At 42.5% G+C, this 15737-nt stretch overlaps 1 protein-coding gene across 3 annotated transcripts in view; it reads left to right on the forward strand.

Annotated features, from left to right (window-relative positions):
• The first annotated feature begins 1645 nt into the window (after positions 1 to 1645).
• The window catches only part of rgl2 (ral guanine nucleotide dissociation stimulator-like 2), a 34479-nt gene continuing 20387 nt past the window's right edge, over positions 1646 to 15737 (forward strand). Inside the window, exons 1-2 of one of the 3 annotated variants that reach the window (XM_037073514.1) lie at positions 1646 to 1834; positions 5541 to 5707. In XM_037073514.1, the coding sequence (XP_036929409.1) occupies positions 5549 to 5707 (159 nt within the window). In that variant the 5' untranslated portion in view covers positions 1646 to 1834; positions 5541 to 5548. Of the gene's footprint in view, positions 1835 to 2543; positions 2562 to 5540; positions 5708 to 13451; positions 13730 to 15737 lie in introns of those variants that run through there. The other 2 variants (XM_037073515.1, XM_037073516.1) reach the window with 2 other exon arrangements.

A 15737-nucleotide genomic window follows, 5' to 3' on the forward strand; every position in this document is an offset into this window, starting at 1 on the left:
CTATCTCTTTAAGGCTGAGTTTAGATTAGGGTTTGCATGATTAGAATTAAGGTTTAATTTGTAAGAAACACGATCAGACTTGTTCAAATAAAGCTTCTGTGGTCTTTCAGTTGAGGGTTATGGTTTACCTCAGGATCAGGTTACACGAGATGAAGAAGTTTTAACCCTCATGCAGCAGGTTAAAAAAAGATTAGTCAAACCACATTCGGTACAAAAAAGGTTCCGCTATAAAACCCTATATATGTATAATTTTCAATTTTTCAACTAACATCATAACCAAAAATATTCATCATTTCCGGATTTTAACCCTTTAAATACAAAAACTCATCCAGGACCACAGAATAAAAGCCTGATGACACGGGCTACGTGATTATATACGCTGCAATGACACGTAGTAGCATCAGTAAAACATTTTAATGGTTCATGAACTGTATAACAGTTGTAGCTGTCTGTCTGTAATATACTCAGTGTATTATACACATCATGTGAGCAGTTATGCAGGTTATGACCTCAGTACTTCTAAAATTCTGGCTGTGGCCCTGTACATGCGCTGAAGTCGAGGTCATATTATACTTTTTGGGTTTCTGCCTCTCCTATATTGTGTCGTGAAGCATTTTTGCACAATTTGAAAAAGCCCAAAGTCCACACAAAGAGAGTTACTCTGCTCCTGCACTGCATAAAACACCTGGTTTGGAGTCAAGCCTTTACGTCTGTAACTTACCTGCATCACGATGTAACAGCCATTATATAGTTGTATATATATATATATATATATATATATATATATATATATATATATATATATATAGATAGATAGATAGATAGATATAGGGCTGTACCGCAGTCATGGTTACCAGCTGTAGCGGCCTTATTTTAGATCACACTACCTTGCTCAGCATGACCTACTCGCCCCTACTCTGCCTCTGATTGGCTACATCCTGTCTGTGAAGTAATGCTCATGTGCAGCTCTCAACAGAGATCGAGCAGAGGCCAGATGTCTCACTCTGTAGCACAGTTTGAAAAGGGGTGCAGCAGCAATGCACCATAAGAGAAAAATAATGTGCTTTTTGAAAATTTAAGTACGTAAAGCTGGTCTATCAGGACAAACGAATAAAAGCATGGACCTGAAAAATTATCACAATATGACCTCTTTAAAATAAAAAGCACAATTTTTTAAATATGTATTATAAAAGCCTGAAAGATCCAAAAATTCAAAGTACATAACATACATAAAGCGTCTCAACAACAGTGCATAAAAACTGCCGCTGGCAACGATAAAAGCGCATGTGTGTGCGTGCGTGCGCGCGAGCCGACGGTGCGGAAATGCGTCCGTGCGCGTGTCTCCCTCGCTCCCTGAGGTGACATTTCCCCGGAGGAGCGGCGCGCTGAGGCCGGTGTGCTGCGCGCTGTTCCCCGCACAGTGTGAGCCACCCGGAGACACCGAGCTGTTGCCAGAGGCGCTGAGTGCACAACACACAGGAACTGCGACGGTGGAGGGAGGGAGGAGAGAAGAGGAGGAGGAGGAGGAGAGAAGAGGAGGAGGAGGAGGAGGAGGAGAGAGGGAGTTTGCAGCCTGATCCAAAGTGCGCTATCAGCTGCTGAAGTCTGGACAGACGAGTGGCGTGTGGACACTGATAGGGGGGGCAGAGAGAGTGGGGGGGGGGGGCGCTGACGCGGAGGACGGAGCTCCCTCGTCGTTGTCGTCGGTGGTACAGATGGGCGCGACTCTCCTCAGCTGAGCCCCGGCCGACGATCCAGCAGCAGCAGCAGCAGCAGCAGCAGCACCGGCGGTCACCCGATGCAGCCCGAGCCCTCATCCCGCGAGTGACACTCAGTAAGTTGAACCGCAGCTTCTTTCCTCCACTTCATTTGTGTATGTTTTTATGTATATATTTATATATTGTTTTTATTATTATTTTTTTTTAAATCTCCAGGGCCTTAATGTCAGTGAGTGACTCATAGTAGGAAGCATCAGTCACAGAGCTGTGTGTTGTAACAGGAGTGTCAGCACGCACAAACTTTTACAGCCCTCACAGCGTCTATTCTTATCAGAGCAGCATATTGTGACAGAGTTATCATGACTGCAGCACCACCCTATGGCTGCTGTAATGTGCAGAAAAGAAGCACTATAGGGTGTGACTTAACTGTAACCTAGTTACTGCTGTGTATATGTGTGTGTGTGTGTGTGTGTGTGTGTGTGTGTACACTCCAGTCATATGTGGTCAGAGGCAGTGAATAGCAGCCATTCAGCAGGCTGCACAGCCGTTGGTCAGATCATAAGCTGCACTGTTGCTGACTTGTTTTCCCTGCAGGCCCTCGTGTGTCCTTCCTTCTCTCTCACATGCAAACTGTAACCGAGCTTTCTTGTGCAACATGAACAACAAACCCCACAGCGATGACAACTTAAGTGATTATGATTAAGGTTTTGGGTTATTTTTGTCTGTCCTGTCATGCACAACAGCAACAACAACAACAACAACAACAAACAAATTGCCCTCCAACCCTCATGAGTTTGACAAGACACCAGAAGTGAAGCTGCTGTTGTGACTGCACACTTAAAGGTGCATTTGCATGTGTGAGTTTAGGTTGATTGCATTTAAGACGTAACTGAAACTGTGAAGAAAGCTCTGATGTTGTGTTGTTTAGCATGCTAACCAGCTAGCTCCAAGTTCCTGTGCTAGCAGCGTGAACACCAGCACTTCCATGGTGCTTCCTGTCCGGGTCCATCCCCCAGGAAGAGCACCGGCCTTTGAATCTGACTTTTGTAGTGGCCAAACTGTGTAATGATAACGTCACATGATGCAAAACCTAAAGCTTCCATTGTGAAAGAAGCAGCTGTGAAAAAGAGCGTCACAACCCCAACGAAATGACTTGTTTCATCATCATTCAGAGCTTTTTAATTTGTGCATTTTTGTGACATTCAAGTTATATTTTATGTTGTGCTCAAAAAAAAAATGCATCCACCATTTTTCAGCCGCTTCTTTCACAATGTAAGCTTATGGAAAAATATATTTTGGGGCTCCTGTGCATCACGTGACGATGTAATTACGTGGTTTGGGCACTTCCAAGAGTCCAAGTCGCTTTTCCTGGGAGCTTGCAGGAAACCGAGCGGCAGCATTAGATGACTCTGGCCACACAAGGAGCTAAATAGGCTAGCTGGTTAGCACGCTAACTTCAATAGATATCTTTGTAACACAACGCCTAACGTCAAAACTGCTTTCTTTCTGTTTCTGCTTTCTGCTGATTTAGTTGATAATTACAAAACAAAGCTTGGCAAAATCTGGGGAAGTTTTTCATAATCATCCAGGCAAAAGTAATGAAATAAAATCTACATGCCTAACATCCTCGTCGACAGGACGGCAAAAGCAAAAATGAACCTCATTTATAATTTCAAGTCCGTCCTGCTTTGGTCTCTCAGGCTAATCCTGATGTTTCTGAATGTAACTGTGCACACAGAGATCTTTAACTTAAATAATACTTCACATAAGCTTCCACACTGTAGCTCTTCTCTATGAGACAAAACAGTGACTCTGTCATTTTTTATTTAATTTATATCAACCCACTGTTTTTTTCCATACATGTGAAACATTTAGCAAATGAAAGAGAATCAAAACTGCTGCGAGGCTGCAGGCGACAAAAGCACAATGGAAAGTTCGGGAGTGCCAGCACATTTTTATATCACACTCGAGGGCTTTTTTAGCTCTTTCTCATCAGGCGCTGTGAGAGTCCACAGGGGTCCTTCAGGGGATTGATTCTGTGTGTTTTCAGCTCCAGCAGCCACCTCACAGCCATTCTTTGCTCACAAAGTGGAAACTGCAAAGCACACATGGTTTATTAACGACTGAATCTCCGTGCAGAGGTTTCAGTACAATCACCTGGTAAAAGTCACATTTAAATAGCGCCGTTTTCATCGTCTGCCTCTGCCTCTGCCTCTCCCGCCTGCACCTCTCTTCCTGAAGCATTGTTTACTAGATGTTTATCTTCATGGCAATCCAAATACCAAAGAGGGGGAAAAGGGAAATGGAAGGAGGGGTTGCTATGCAAATCCTGACCTGCTGTCCGGCACAATGAACGTGTTAAACAAATTATCCACGAAATGGCCTCCCGAGCTCCCTGCAGGGTGCCGATCTGTTTTTAAAAAGCCAGAAGCAGCGCGGCGTTGTTCTTCAGCCGGTATTCATCACAACAAATCATGAGTCAATCACTGAAAATAAAGTGGGAACACAATTACTGGCATGTATTTATGTTTTAATTGTGACACAAGACATAAAAAGGTATCCCAGGACTGCATGTTCACTACAGATATACTTTCGAATATAACAATGAAGCGAATGAGAACTTTGGAGTTTGTGCTCAGTCACTTACACTCAGCTCGTCTTTTAATGGCCATTACACACAGGAGGATTGTTTACAGCAAGCAATACCTGTTTAATACCCATGCGGGCACCTGACTGTCCCTTAAGACCTGATTTAAAAAAAGACACAAACAGCATTTAAGAAGAGTGAAATAAAACAGAGGGGAAAAAAAAACAAGCTGCAAACTCGATAAAAGAGAATAAATGAAAGTGTAAAAATGAAAGTGCAGTGCAGAATATGCATGAAATGTCCTAAGTTAATTCAATGAAAGGAAGTGATGAGTAGACGAGTGTCAAGCCGCACTTTTAAAGAAGTGAAACCTGAAGAAATAGAGGAGTTTGTCTCAGATATGATTTGTGCAGAGAACGAGCTTCAGACTCAGACATGTGCCAGACGAGCTGACAAGTCTGGATGATTCACCATGTACAAGATCAGAAATGTATTTTTTGCCTTAAATCCAGAGTTGGTGCCAAAAGTATACATGTTCTTTAGTCAAGTAGAAGATCTAACCAAAAAACATCATATTAATATTAGTCAAAGTCTATTAAACTTAAAGGGAGAATCAGGAGGATTTGTCCGAGCTGTTCGTAAACACACCAGAAAGGAAGCTGAAGCTTTTTTATTCCCAGGATGTCAAATACCGACATCTTTGATCGGTAAAGTGTCCAGAGCAGCAACACACTGAAAAAATAAGACAATCCACTCAGAGATCTGCAGATACGAGATACGACTTTTCTCCCCGTTCTCTGTCTGTTTCTGTCTTTTTACGCCTGCTGTCCGTGGTTTACACTGAGATAAGTCTCGGGATGTTGGGAAGTCGACATGCAATGACACAAAATAAAAATACTTGATAATTCCCCCTTAAATAAGGCATTAAAAATAGAGTAATGAACCTAAAAAGTCAGAAAAAGTTGCAAAAATAAGCACAGTCACAAAGTATTTTCACTTCATTACTTCCCAAATCATTCATTGAGTCCAAAAAACGACAGCAGTATTATAAAATGAACTGTTTCACACACAGGAAGTCATGATATTAGTGCTAACGTTACACTAAAACATTTTTTAAGACTGTATTTATAAGTTGAATAAAGTCTGACGAGCTTTAAATGTTACTTTATATTACTGTTAATGTGTATTATTGACCGCAACGCGCTTCTTTTTCTCATCTTCTTTCCTTCCGGCAGCCGGCGCCATGCTGCCCCGTAACATGCGAACAGGTGGTTGCGACCTGCCGGGGGTGGAGTCAAACGAGGTCCCTCTCATTGGCTACAGGCCGTTATCGCCAGACAGCGGCACTCCGAGCAGCCAATCGGGGAGGGGGAGCGGCAGCGATGAATTGGACGCCTCACAGGTGAGTGTTTTCTCCTCCGCCTCATTGAAACACATCCATCATTTTGTCACCTGAGCGCGTTACACAGGGTGAGATGAAGTTGTAGCGTTTCTCACATCTCTGTTTGCTGTTGTTATTTTTGTGCTGCCGGCCCGGTTTATTCGTTTTTTTCCTCGAGAGGGGATACCTTTTATTTGTCACGGCTCCTGTCGGCCGACGCAGCTAACAGCATTTCAAGGCAGTCCTCTGTGAAACCGCACAAGCTGCGTCGGACCGTCAGTTTTTCTTGAATAAACAGCAGATGCGGTCGGCTGGTTTTCAGGAAAAAAAAAAAAAAACCCTGAGGGAAAAGAGTCATTGTGAATCAGACTGAGAGAGAGAGAGAGAGAGAAATGAAGATGACATACATTTACTGCTTCTCCATCAGAGCGACCCAAACGCTGTTATTTTCCATTAACTGAGTGAATTCAACCAGTTACTCAGACGAAAAATTAAACCCATTTTTCAAAGGAATAGTGGCCCTCAGACTGAAAGCGCGGCAAAAACATTGCGGCTTCACGTCCAAACTGGTCATCTAGTGAAGTCATTTTAAACTGGTGATGAAACAGTCCCAATTTAATACTTTTGCTTCAATATTATAGAAACTATTTTTCATGGTGGACTGCTGAGGTTGATTGAGGAGTTTCAGAGCCTGAGGAGAGAAGCTGCTCTGTAGTCTGGTGGTTCGGTGCTAAACAAAGTCTACTTTATTTCGTTTTTGTCCACAGGAGACGCCAGAATCAACAACAACAAAAAAAAGAAAATTCCATGTTGCAGCTTTAAATATGATGACAACAGATTTTATTCTTGTATTTATTCTGTAGTTTTTGCCAATTTTTACTTGATTAAACTATTTACGTGCAATCTCTGCCCTCCGCTGGTCGCTCCTCTCTGTCCGCCTGTTACTAAATCAAAGTCTGAACTAACCGCGACCTCTCCACGTTTGACAAGACATAATTTATTTCATATTCATATTTTATATCGAGTAAACAACAATGGAACTGTGAAGTTGGTCTTCAAAAAAACTGCTGTCCTGTTTTTTTCTAAAAATGCGTATAAAGCAAAGCCTTTCCCAGTCACACTGTAATTGTAATTACGATACTGACAGGATTTTGGGAACACAACAGTCCCAGTTTCACTTTGACTCTCATTTTCAGTCAGCTTGTTTGTCCGCCACTTTGATCCAGACTGAAGTATCTCAGCAGGTATCGGATGCCTCTGCCGATATATTAGTACAAACCTCCTGGGTCCTTAGAGGATAACTCATGCTGACTTTTCCTGTAGCGTCACCCCTGCAGGATGAGTTGTGATAACGTCGATGATCCCTCTGCACATTTTCCCTTCAGTGCCATCAGCATGTCAAAATTCTACATGCAAACTAATTACATTCCCATCAGCCTCAGCTGCGCTTTGACTTTATTGCTGATTAGCAAATGGCAAAAATTACACCTGCTTGGCCTCAGGATGTTTGCATGGTCATTGTGAGCTTGTTAGCATGTCGGGGTTAGCATTTAGCTCACAGCACTGGCATGAATGTAGTAATGTGATGCACTTTTTGGATATTTATTTTTCCCTCTGCATAAAAGTGTTTTATGTCTCCAGGTAAACACCATGTTCACCCACAATAAGCCACATGTGATGTTGACTATAGTTGAACTAAAATTGAGGAAGTCAGAAGGTTTTACGGCACGGGTGAAATTCCCACGACCTTTCACCTCTGTTAATGTTTAGTGACTTGATAGTGAGGCTCATTAAACCTTATCAGGAGCTTTTTCATTTTGGAGGCTGTCTGAACTTCACACACAGATGAGGTGTTGTTTTCTTTTTATGACGTCTTGTTTTAACGAGAAAAAAAGAATTAATTGCTACCGTTGGTGGAGATATTTCTAAACTGACTAAAAATGAGAGTGAGAATGAAAATGAGGCCTCAGTTTTATGTTTATTTTTTTTATGAGCTACATTGGCAACAAAACGTTCCCCCTGAGTCATGATGTTCTCTTGACCAGCTCTCTTGGCCCCACCAAACATGACCTACAAATGGCTCTTTGGTTTTTGCTTCACGCCGGCCCTCGAGAAACTCCCCGCGGCTAAAAAAAGAAGTTGCCCTGACTCCCTTTCCGAATGAGCAGACTTCCTCCGTGCCCGTGTCACGTGGCGGCTGCTGGACCTCGCAGTAAATAATGTATGTTGTGGACTGGCTGGTCGATGCGGCGCACACCTGCTCTGCCTATAAACAGTATCCAGTATCACAGGCCGTCTCCAAGGACAAGTCTGTCGGGTGGAATCCGATACAGCCACTCGCTCATTCTTTAATGAGCAAACTTGAATGTGTGAGCCAGAGCGCATGAAGTGGCAACCTCCTCGAGTGAAAAGTGAAGCTCGTAGGCGAAAGAAGCAAATTGCGTTTTTCGAGTTCAGTTTCATTTCTTGAGGTGAAAATCGAATCTTACACCTACCTTGACACTTCGGCATGGTAACTGATATTGATGAAGCATTTTTTTAAAGCCTGTTTTCTTTCTTTCTTTCTTTTTTTTTTTTTTGTTAAGCTTGCCGGTGTATTTTGCAGCTCTCAAAGGAGAACCGGCCAAATGTAGATAATGGTATCAAAAGAACCGAATATTTCCAAGGCGGCTGCTCAGGAGTTGTCAGCTGAGATATAAATCAAACTCACCATTTTATGAAGATATTCAACAATTACAAGAAATCCTCCACAGAGAAAGTAGAAATATGTGAAGGTAGCCTCAGTAGACAAGGATGCAAATACAGCTAAGAGGCATTTTAAATAAAGGGCCCAGCTGTTATAAGACGATTCCCTCAAGTGGAGTCGCATTTCATGAGAAGAGTCCATCTGAACGATTCACAGGTGTCGAATTCACATCTGTGTAAGCGCACAACTTCTGATAGGCCAGCGTGGACGAGCTGTGACATGTTATAAAACTGACGTGCGTTCTTTCTTTTATAATCCGACTCCTTTCTCATTCCTGAACATGACATAGAAATGCAATACGGAGCAAATCTTTCCCTATTTCCCAACGAGAACAAGACAACTTTTTGAGTGAAAAGATTATTGTTGATGCACGATATATATTGAGCTGAGAATTTATGCAGCTCATTTAACGGCTCCATTTATCCACAGCGGTGAAACGTACAGTTTCAGAGAAAGACGGCACGATTGCAGTATGTTCTGCAACAGATGGTCCACAAGGGGATGGAAGAAGTTTAAACGTGACAGTTTATGAGAGCTATTAAATCTACATTTTATCCTTCGATGAGCACAAACTACAACTTACAAACTCCGTTTTTAAAACGCGTGGCTTGTGCATCCCTAAAAGTGATGACTGCATGTGTTTCACTTGAAGGCAGAAATAGAAATGCTACTGCTTAACATTTATAGCTTAAGTATTGGTCTGTGTCTGTTTTGCATGGTTTGGGCTGGACCCCTAATTTAAATGAAGGTAATAGTAGCATACTGGTGTGTGGAAGAACTTAACCTGACCTCAACCCTACCCAGCACCCTCGGGTTTAACTGGAACACCAGCTGCGAGGGCAAAGTCCTGGTTTGGGCCTGACCGCACTGGGAGGTAAAAAGTGTTCTGAATGGATACAACTTGAATGTGGTGCGATAGGTCCGCCATCACAGAGAGGATGGAGATATGATAATGTTTAAAAAGGGTCAAAACAGAGCACATCCTCAGACAGTCTCTCCAGGAAGTCATTCATAGTGTTCACTAGGTTGTGTACGTAAAAAGTGACAGAAATAATTGTCTCAGGAGGAAGTGTAAACCAAACCGTGACATCCTCCATTGTTTTGTGGGCGACGGTTTTGAAGCCTTGAGTTAGTGCTATCAACATCTTGGATTTTTGGATCCAGAGATGACAATATTAGACGAGAGGGTGGAGCTGCGGAGGATACTCTGATTGTGTATCAACGCAAAGTGCCAACGCCGCAAAGCAACCGTGCGTATCGTATGTTTAACTCTAAATGGGACCATAATTTACCAAACAAACATCATGCTGTGTTGAAGAAGACATACAACTGTCACTTGAGACCATAAACTCATTAGGAAACTGTTCACTGAGGTCATAAGTCAAGTGCGAAGTAGGGTTGTTTTCTCATAAGCTTATATGTAATCAGACAGGTCGTCTTCTGCCGGATGTTTTAAGACGCTTCACTTTTCAGACCTTGAAGCTTCATCCACTATTTATTCCATCTAATCAAAGCTAATGGTCTCGGGATAACATGTTTGTGTGTCCACATACTTCTGTTTGTTTTGTTTTAACCCCCATATTCCTCGGCTGGCTAGTTAGCTGCTGTAAATACACAGATAACCTCTCCATTAGGATAGGAACGAATGAAAGCCTCTTATCTGGGAATTCAATTCTCACTGATGTAGAATCACAGGAGCTAGGTTAAGGCAAAGTTTGTACACCGAAAAGTAGGATTTTCCCTGCAAACTAACTTGCAGAACATCACATACTGATGATATCTACAGAAACAGAGTATCCACAGGAGGGGTTTTTTTTCTCTTTAAGGGGAATAGAACAGATTTGGCTCTAATGCCACAGAGTTTTACTTGAAAGAGAGCAGATAACGGGCACCGAGGGATACGTAGATGAAAGCGTGAGAAGAGGAGCAGAGAGAAAGATAGGAAGGAAGAGGTCGGGGTTTCTGACCACTCACAAAAACAATGGTTATCTTTAAATAAAGCCTCAGAAGATGTATTTATGACCCCCTGTTTGGTGGAAAGACTTGAGCAGGGTTGTAAATAAGGGCGTCAGCGATGTGTGTATTTGTTCAAAGTCAAAGCTTTTTTGGCACAGCAGAAGTCCAACTACATGGATTTTTGTTTGAGGAAAAAAAAGGCTGGAACTGGTTGTTTTTGAAAAACCAGGGGGTGAAAATGGAGAGTCGGCTTCCTGCCTGTTGCCTCTCTGGTGCCGTCCGATAGCTGACGTAGTTGTGCAGGAGCACAGAGGTTGACGCAGCTTGGACTTGTGATGGAAGGAGAGGGGAAGAAAAATAGCCGCGCAACACGACAGCACGTCCGGCTTCCTGTGTTTGTCTCCACTTATTATGTACTTCCTGCTTGCGGCTGGGGGTGGGGGAACTTTAAGAGAAAGGAGAGCTCGGGGCCCTGCGAGAAGATCCCATCTTTCAAAGGAACACAAACAAAGAGTTAGATGGCAAAAACAATGGTACGTGAGGGAAAAGTCAACTCTTAGCCGAGATTCCCTACTAACAGCTGCAGGGTCCTTTTGAAATGGTGCCTGCAGTGGCCTGTAATCATGATGCCTATCCACCGGCCTTTGAAGCAGCTGAACTCCAAAATGACACACACCTATTACCCTTGGAGAAGTTCATCCGCAGAGAAGGCTGGCTTCTTCTGACCCAGATTCAACCCGGTTGCAGAACGCGAACCCAATTGACGCTCCGCTGAATCTAGTTTTATCTCAATATACCAGCGCTGTCAGAGCCGAGCACTGGTTTTCTTCGTGTCTGTGATAAAGGCCCACAGGGTCTCTGGGCTGCTGAACTGCCAGAGGCCAGAAAAGTGACCGGAAAAAGAGCTTTGAGAGACGTTGTGCGTTGGAGGGAATTATATGATCCTGCTGCATTTAAACAAGCTCAGACAGTGTTTGTTTGCTAAAAAGACCTTTTAATGGTCCATCATGTAGGATTTGGTGGCATCTAGAGGTGATGCTGTACATTGCAACCAGCTGAACACCCCTCATAAGGTGATGGAAACACAACAATTCTTAGTTTCTGGACCTTTAAGTATTTATTCTGTATCGGCACATTCAGGGTGTTTAATGAAGCCTCAGCTCGGTGAAGTTTACAAAATGGTCAGGATTGTAAGAACACCTATAAACCCAGATAAAAACCAAATAAAGCTTCTGCAAGTTCTGTCAAGCAGGACGTAATGATGCAGCAGGTGATGTCAGGTTTTAAGTCAGAGTAAATACAAGTCACTCTGTGTGTAGTCTGGCTTTTTAGGATGACTAATGCTCAGTAACAGTTCTGCTCCTGAAGTAGTTTATACAGCATTTTGCTTTTAACGTTTTTTGCCCACTTTCAGGTTTGTTTTTTTTTTGTAAGCACATCAAGCCAAATTTTAAGCGTCTATTTATCTGAATGACTTGACTGCAGGGTAAAATTAAAGCTGCAATATGTAAGAATTGTCCACCTGTTGAATTCATACTCCAAACAAATCGGGGGCAGCTTATCAATAGACTGTTAACAGCTGCTAACTGTAGCTGCTAACTGTAGCTGCTGTCAACTTGCTGGCAGGAAGTTAGCTCAGTTAGCTGTGCAGCTAGCAGTCCAACCCGGGTGAAGTGCTGGTGTTGTTTACAGTTCCAGCCCGGGAGCTTTGGACCACCAGGAGAAGGAGGTTTTCAGGCCCTGACCTCGAAACTGTTATTTTACTGTAATTCCAGTTTATTTTTTGACTTTTTTTTAAAACTAAAATTCTTGCACATTGTACCTTTAAAGCTGCACTAATTGATATTTCTGTGTAAGCAATGGGTAAAATGACAACATGTCAGGTGAAAGAGCAAACCTTCTGAAAAAGTATCACCCATCTTTGCAGTTCATCTCATTTGTACCAAGGATTTTAACATTTAGCTTGTTGGTTTTTTTGCAACTTGACCAAATTTAGATAACCGTTCTAATCAACAGTCAGCTGTTTTTAGCCTAACAAGCTCTGCTAACCCTGCAGCACACTGAATTCAGAGTTAGCAACTAGCGTTTAGTAGTTAATGAGCCACATATAGCCTCATTTTCGAGTTAGTGGAGACAAAAACAGAGCTGAAGGTAGAGCGTATATGTGACTTACATTTGCCAACATTACTCCAGATGAAAGCTAATGCTGAAGCTAACGTTGCTCTGTGTCTCCTGGTTATTTAAAGAGGAACCTGTTTGCGAATACATTAGCTGCAACATAACTTCATGTGATAAATGTTCAGTTTAAGTGGCCATAAAGAAATCAATAAATATAGCTTATGTTATCATATTTATCCGTGCTGTGTTATCTGACTCACTCATTAGCTAGCTGCCCTCCACACATTCACACATCTGTGAGAGTCTCCACCTAGTTAACATGGCTTCACTCTGCGATGCCATTAGCCCCTTAAATAAACACAGCTTGCTTCCTGGTTTAGTGGCTGTCGGGGCATTTATTACCCTCTCGTTACACGACTGCAGGCCTCTTACTGCTCAAACGGCGTGTCAGGCCTCCGGATGAAAAAGAAGCCAGTGTGAAGAGCTGCAGGTCTAAACTGCACGGCGGCCTACAGGGTTGAATTAAACAGGATACTCAGTTAAACTGGTTTATCTGCATTGGAAGGTCATCTGCAAAGACACAGAGAGAGGCAGGAGAGAAGAGAGGGGGGTATTGTTCTGGAAATAGCTTCAGGGCTTTGTCTCTCAACGTGTTTGTGTGTGTGTGTGTGTGTGCTGATGCATGTGTGCATTGATGAGGGTCTGTATTTGTGTGAGCGGTGTGTGTGTTTTTGTATGTGTGTATGTTTCATCCGCATTCTGCCTCTGAAAGGTGACTCGCTGGAAGTGAGTGTTGTGCTATCAACCTCAACATATCCCTGTCTCTTTGTTTGTAGTGTGCGTGTGTCTGACTCTGTGTGTGTGTGTGTGTGTGTGTGTGTGTGTGTGTGTGTGTGTGTGTGTGTGTGTGTGTGTGTGTCTTATGGGTGTGCCCAGGTGATGCAGGCTCGCGGGGGCTGGACTTAGCTCCTGCTTCAGGTGTGCCTTTGTGATTTAGAGCCACAAGACGTAGATAGGCCTAGCGTTCGGACGTAAACACACAGATGTAGGTCAACTGACAGCGAGATAGGTGGCAGTTTGGACAAATATTGAGCGAGAGAGGGAAGAAGAGGGAGCGACGGATGAGTGAAAATGGAGAAAATGGAAATACTATTAGTGCTTTTATCGTGAAGTTTTCCAGAAAGCTTAGGGATTGCTACCTGCCTGGACTTGCCGGAGTAAAGGTAACTTGTGAGACCTTTTTTTTTTTGTGTGTGTGTGTGTGTGTGTGGCTTAGTTCATGGGAAAGATAGAATCGCAGGCAGATTTGCGTAGAAGCGAGCAGAGATATCAGGTGGAATAACAGGTTTGATATGCAGACTTTATAATTTAGTGCGGTGGGATATCCCCCTCTGAACTGCGAGGAGCACCGTCTTGCTGCATTGACCTTCGATCGAGCCAAGTCAAGGTAATTTGAATGGGGCTAACAGAGGCTGACGTGCTTATTACAACTAATTACACCGGATATGCCTCTTGTCTCTTACATGTGATCTTTGAATTTGCAAGTGGGAAAAACTCACAAGTCAGCACATGCAAAATGAATGAAGATACAGGACGGTCGTTAGCGTCACTTTCTTCAGGGGCTTGTAAGATTTTCCTCTTTTTTTTTTTGGTGTGTCTGCTTTCAGTGTGTTTCCATGGTGTTGCTCATGTGTGTTTGTAGGGCAGAAGCTACTGACTCACGATGAACACACACACACACACACACACACACACACAGAGTCTAAAACGGTGTGGAGATTGCGCCAGGCGGACCGGGATGACTTCACACAGACTCATGCATATTTGATCACGGAAAGTCAAGGCTGTGAAACCATCAGCGTCGGGAGGAGTGTAAAGTGCTATTGATCGGTGTATTACTAAAACGCGCAGTCTGTGGTCCAGATGTAAACAACGGGGCAGCACCCACCCACCCGCAAGTCCCAACACTGGCTGACAGCTCCCTCACTGCCGGAACAAACACCAGACAGCAACTAGATCTAAAATATCGTTTGTTGAAGACGAGTTTGCAAGTTAAGAAACACCAAACGCTGATTTTCCATTATTAATTTAAGCTCTGTGTGTATCTATGTGGGAATGTGGGGCTTTAAAAGTGGTGGAAAAAGACACTCAGAACCTTTTATCAAGAAAAATATCAATATAAAAATGTAAAAATAACATTTTGAACTTTACTATTGACTGATGTTTGTGGGCGTCACATGCCACAAAGATCAGGAAGCAATTTAACCTGAAACAAATTATTTTATTGCTGTATTTATTTTGATGGATAATCTTGTGTGGTAACATATAAGTACTGCTGTCAGATCAATATTATGTGCTTAAAAGTACAATATCTGCCTCTGAAGTGTAGTGAATTAGACGTATAATGACCACAAAACTCCACTTCAACTACAGCGTTTGAGTAAATGTACTTTAGTTACTTTCCATCTCATCAGAAACACTAATGTCTTGTAATATTAGCAAACATACTTCGACTTGCTTCTATCGTGGTGTCCAAGAGCAGTTTGTGTCAATATGTAGTTGTTGATAAGACTTCGCACTGATGCTGCCAAGACACATTAGTAGATATTTATTTAATTTGGTAGTAGGCAGTTTAAATGGAGTGGGTTATTAGTTAGTGTTAGAGCTCGAACGATACTGGGTTTGTGGGGTTTATACTGATATATTGGCTGAAATAATGATCCATCACATGTGGCCATCAAACACTTGTGACACAGATATGAAATAGATGAAGGATATTTGACTTTATTGTGTAGAAGGACGTCAGTACGCTGAAAAAGTGAACTTGTAATACTTCTAAGTTTCCCCGAGCATCTTTTTCTGCGTTATGTCCACCTATACAGATACATATGTGAAAGTCTACTCACGCTCTAGTTGACTAAACCTAGTTGAGAGATAATCAAAAGCCTATTGATTATACTTTTTTCAACATTTACAGCACCATTTAACCCCTAACCCTCTTTTGTTGATCAATGATTTCTATGTTAGATATCATAAAATGTGAGCGCATTCTGTGTAGGTTGTTGTTGTTGAAAGATATGTGGCGATATATTTATAAGACTGTTCAGCCCAAATTCTGCTGTGTACCTCACCCTCAAAGTCCTGATATATGATGTTTTTTTAATCTTGTGCACGCAACAGGGGCTCTGTATGACGCAACAGAATGTTTTTTTTTTTTTATTATCATTAATA

The sequence above is a fragment of the Acanthopagrus latus genome, chromosome 17 (genome assembly GCF_904848185.1).
Source record: "Acanthopagrus latus isolate v.2019 chromosome 17, fAcaLat1.1, whole genome shotgun sequence".
NCBI lineage: Eukaryota > Metazoa > Chordata > Actinopteri > Spariformes > Sparidae > Acanthopagrus > Acanthopagrus latus.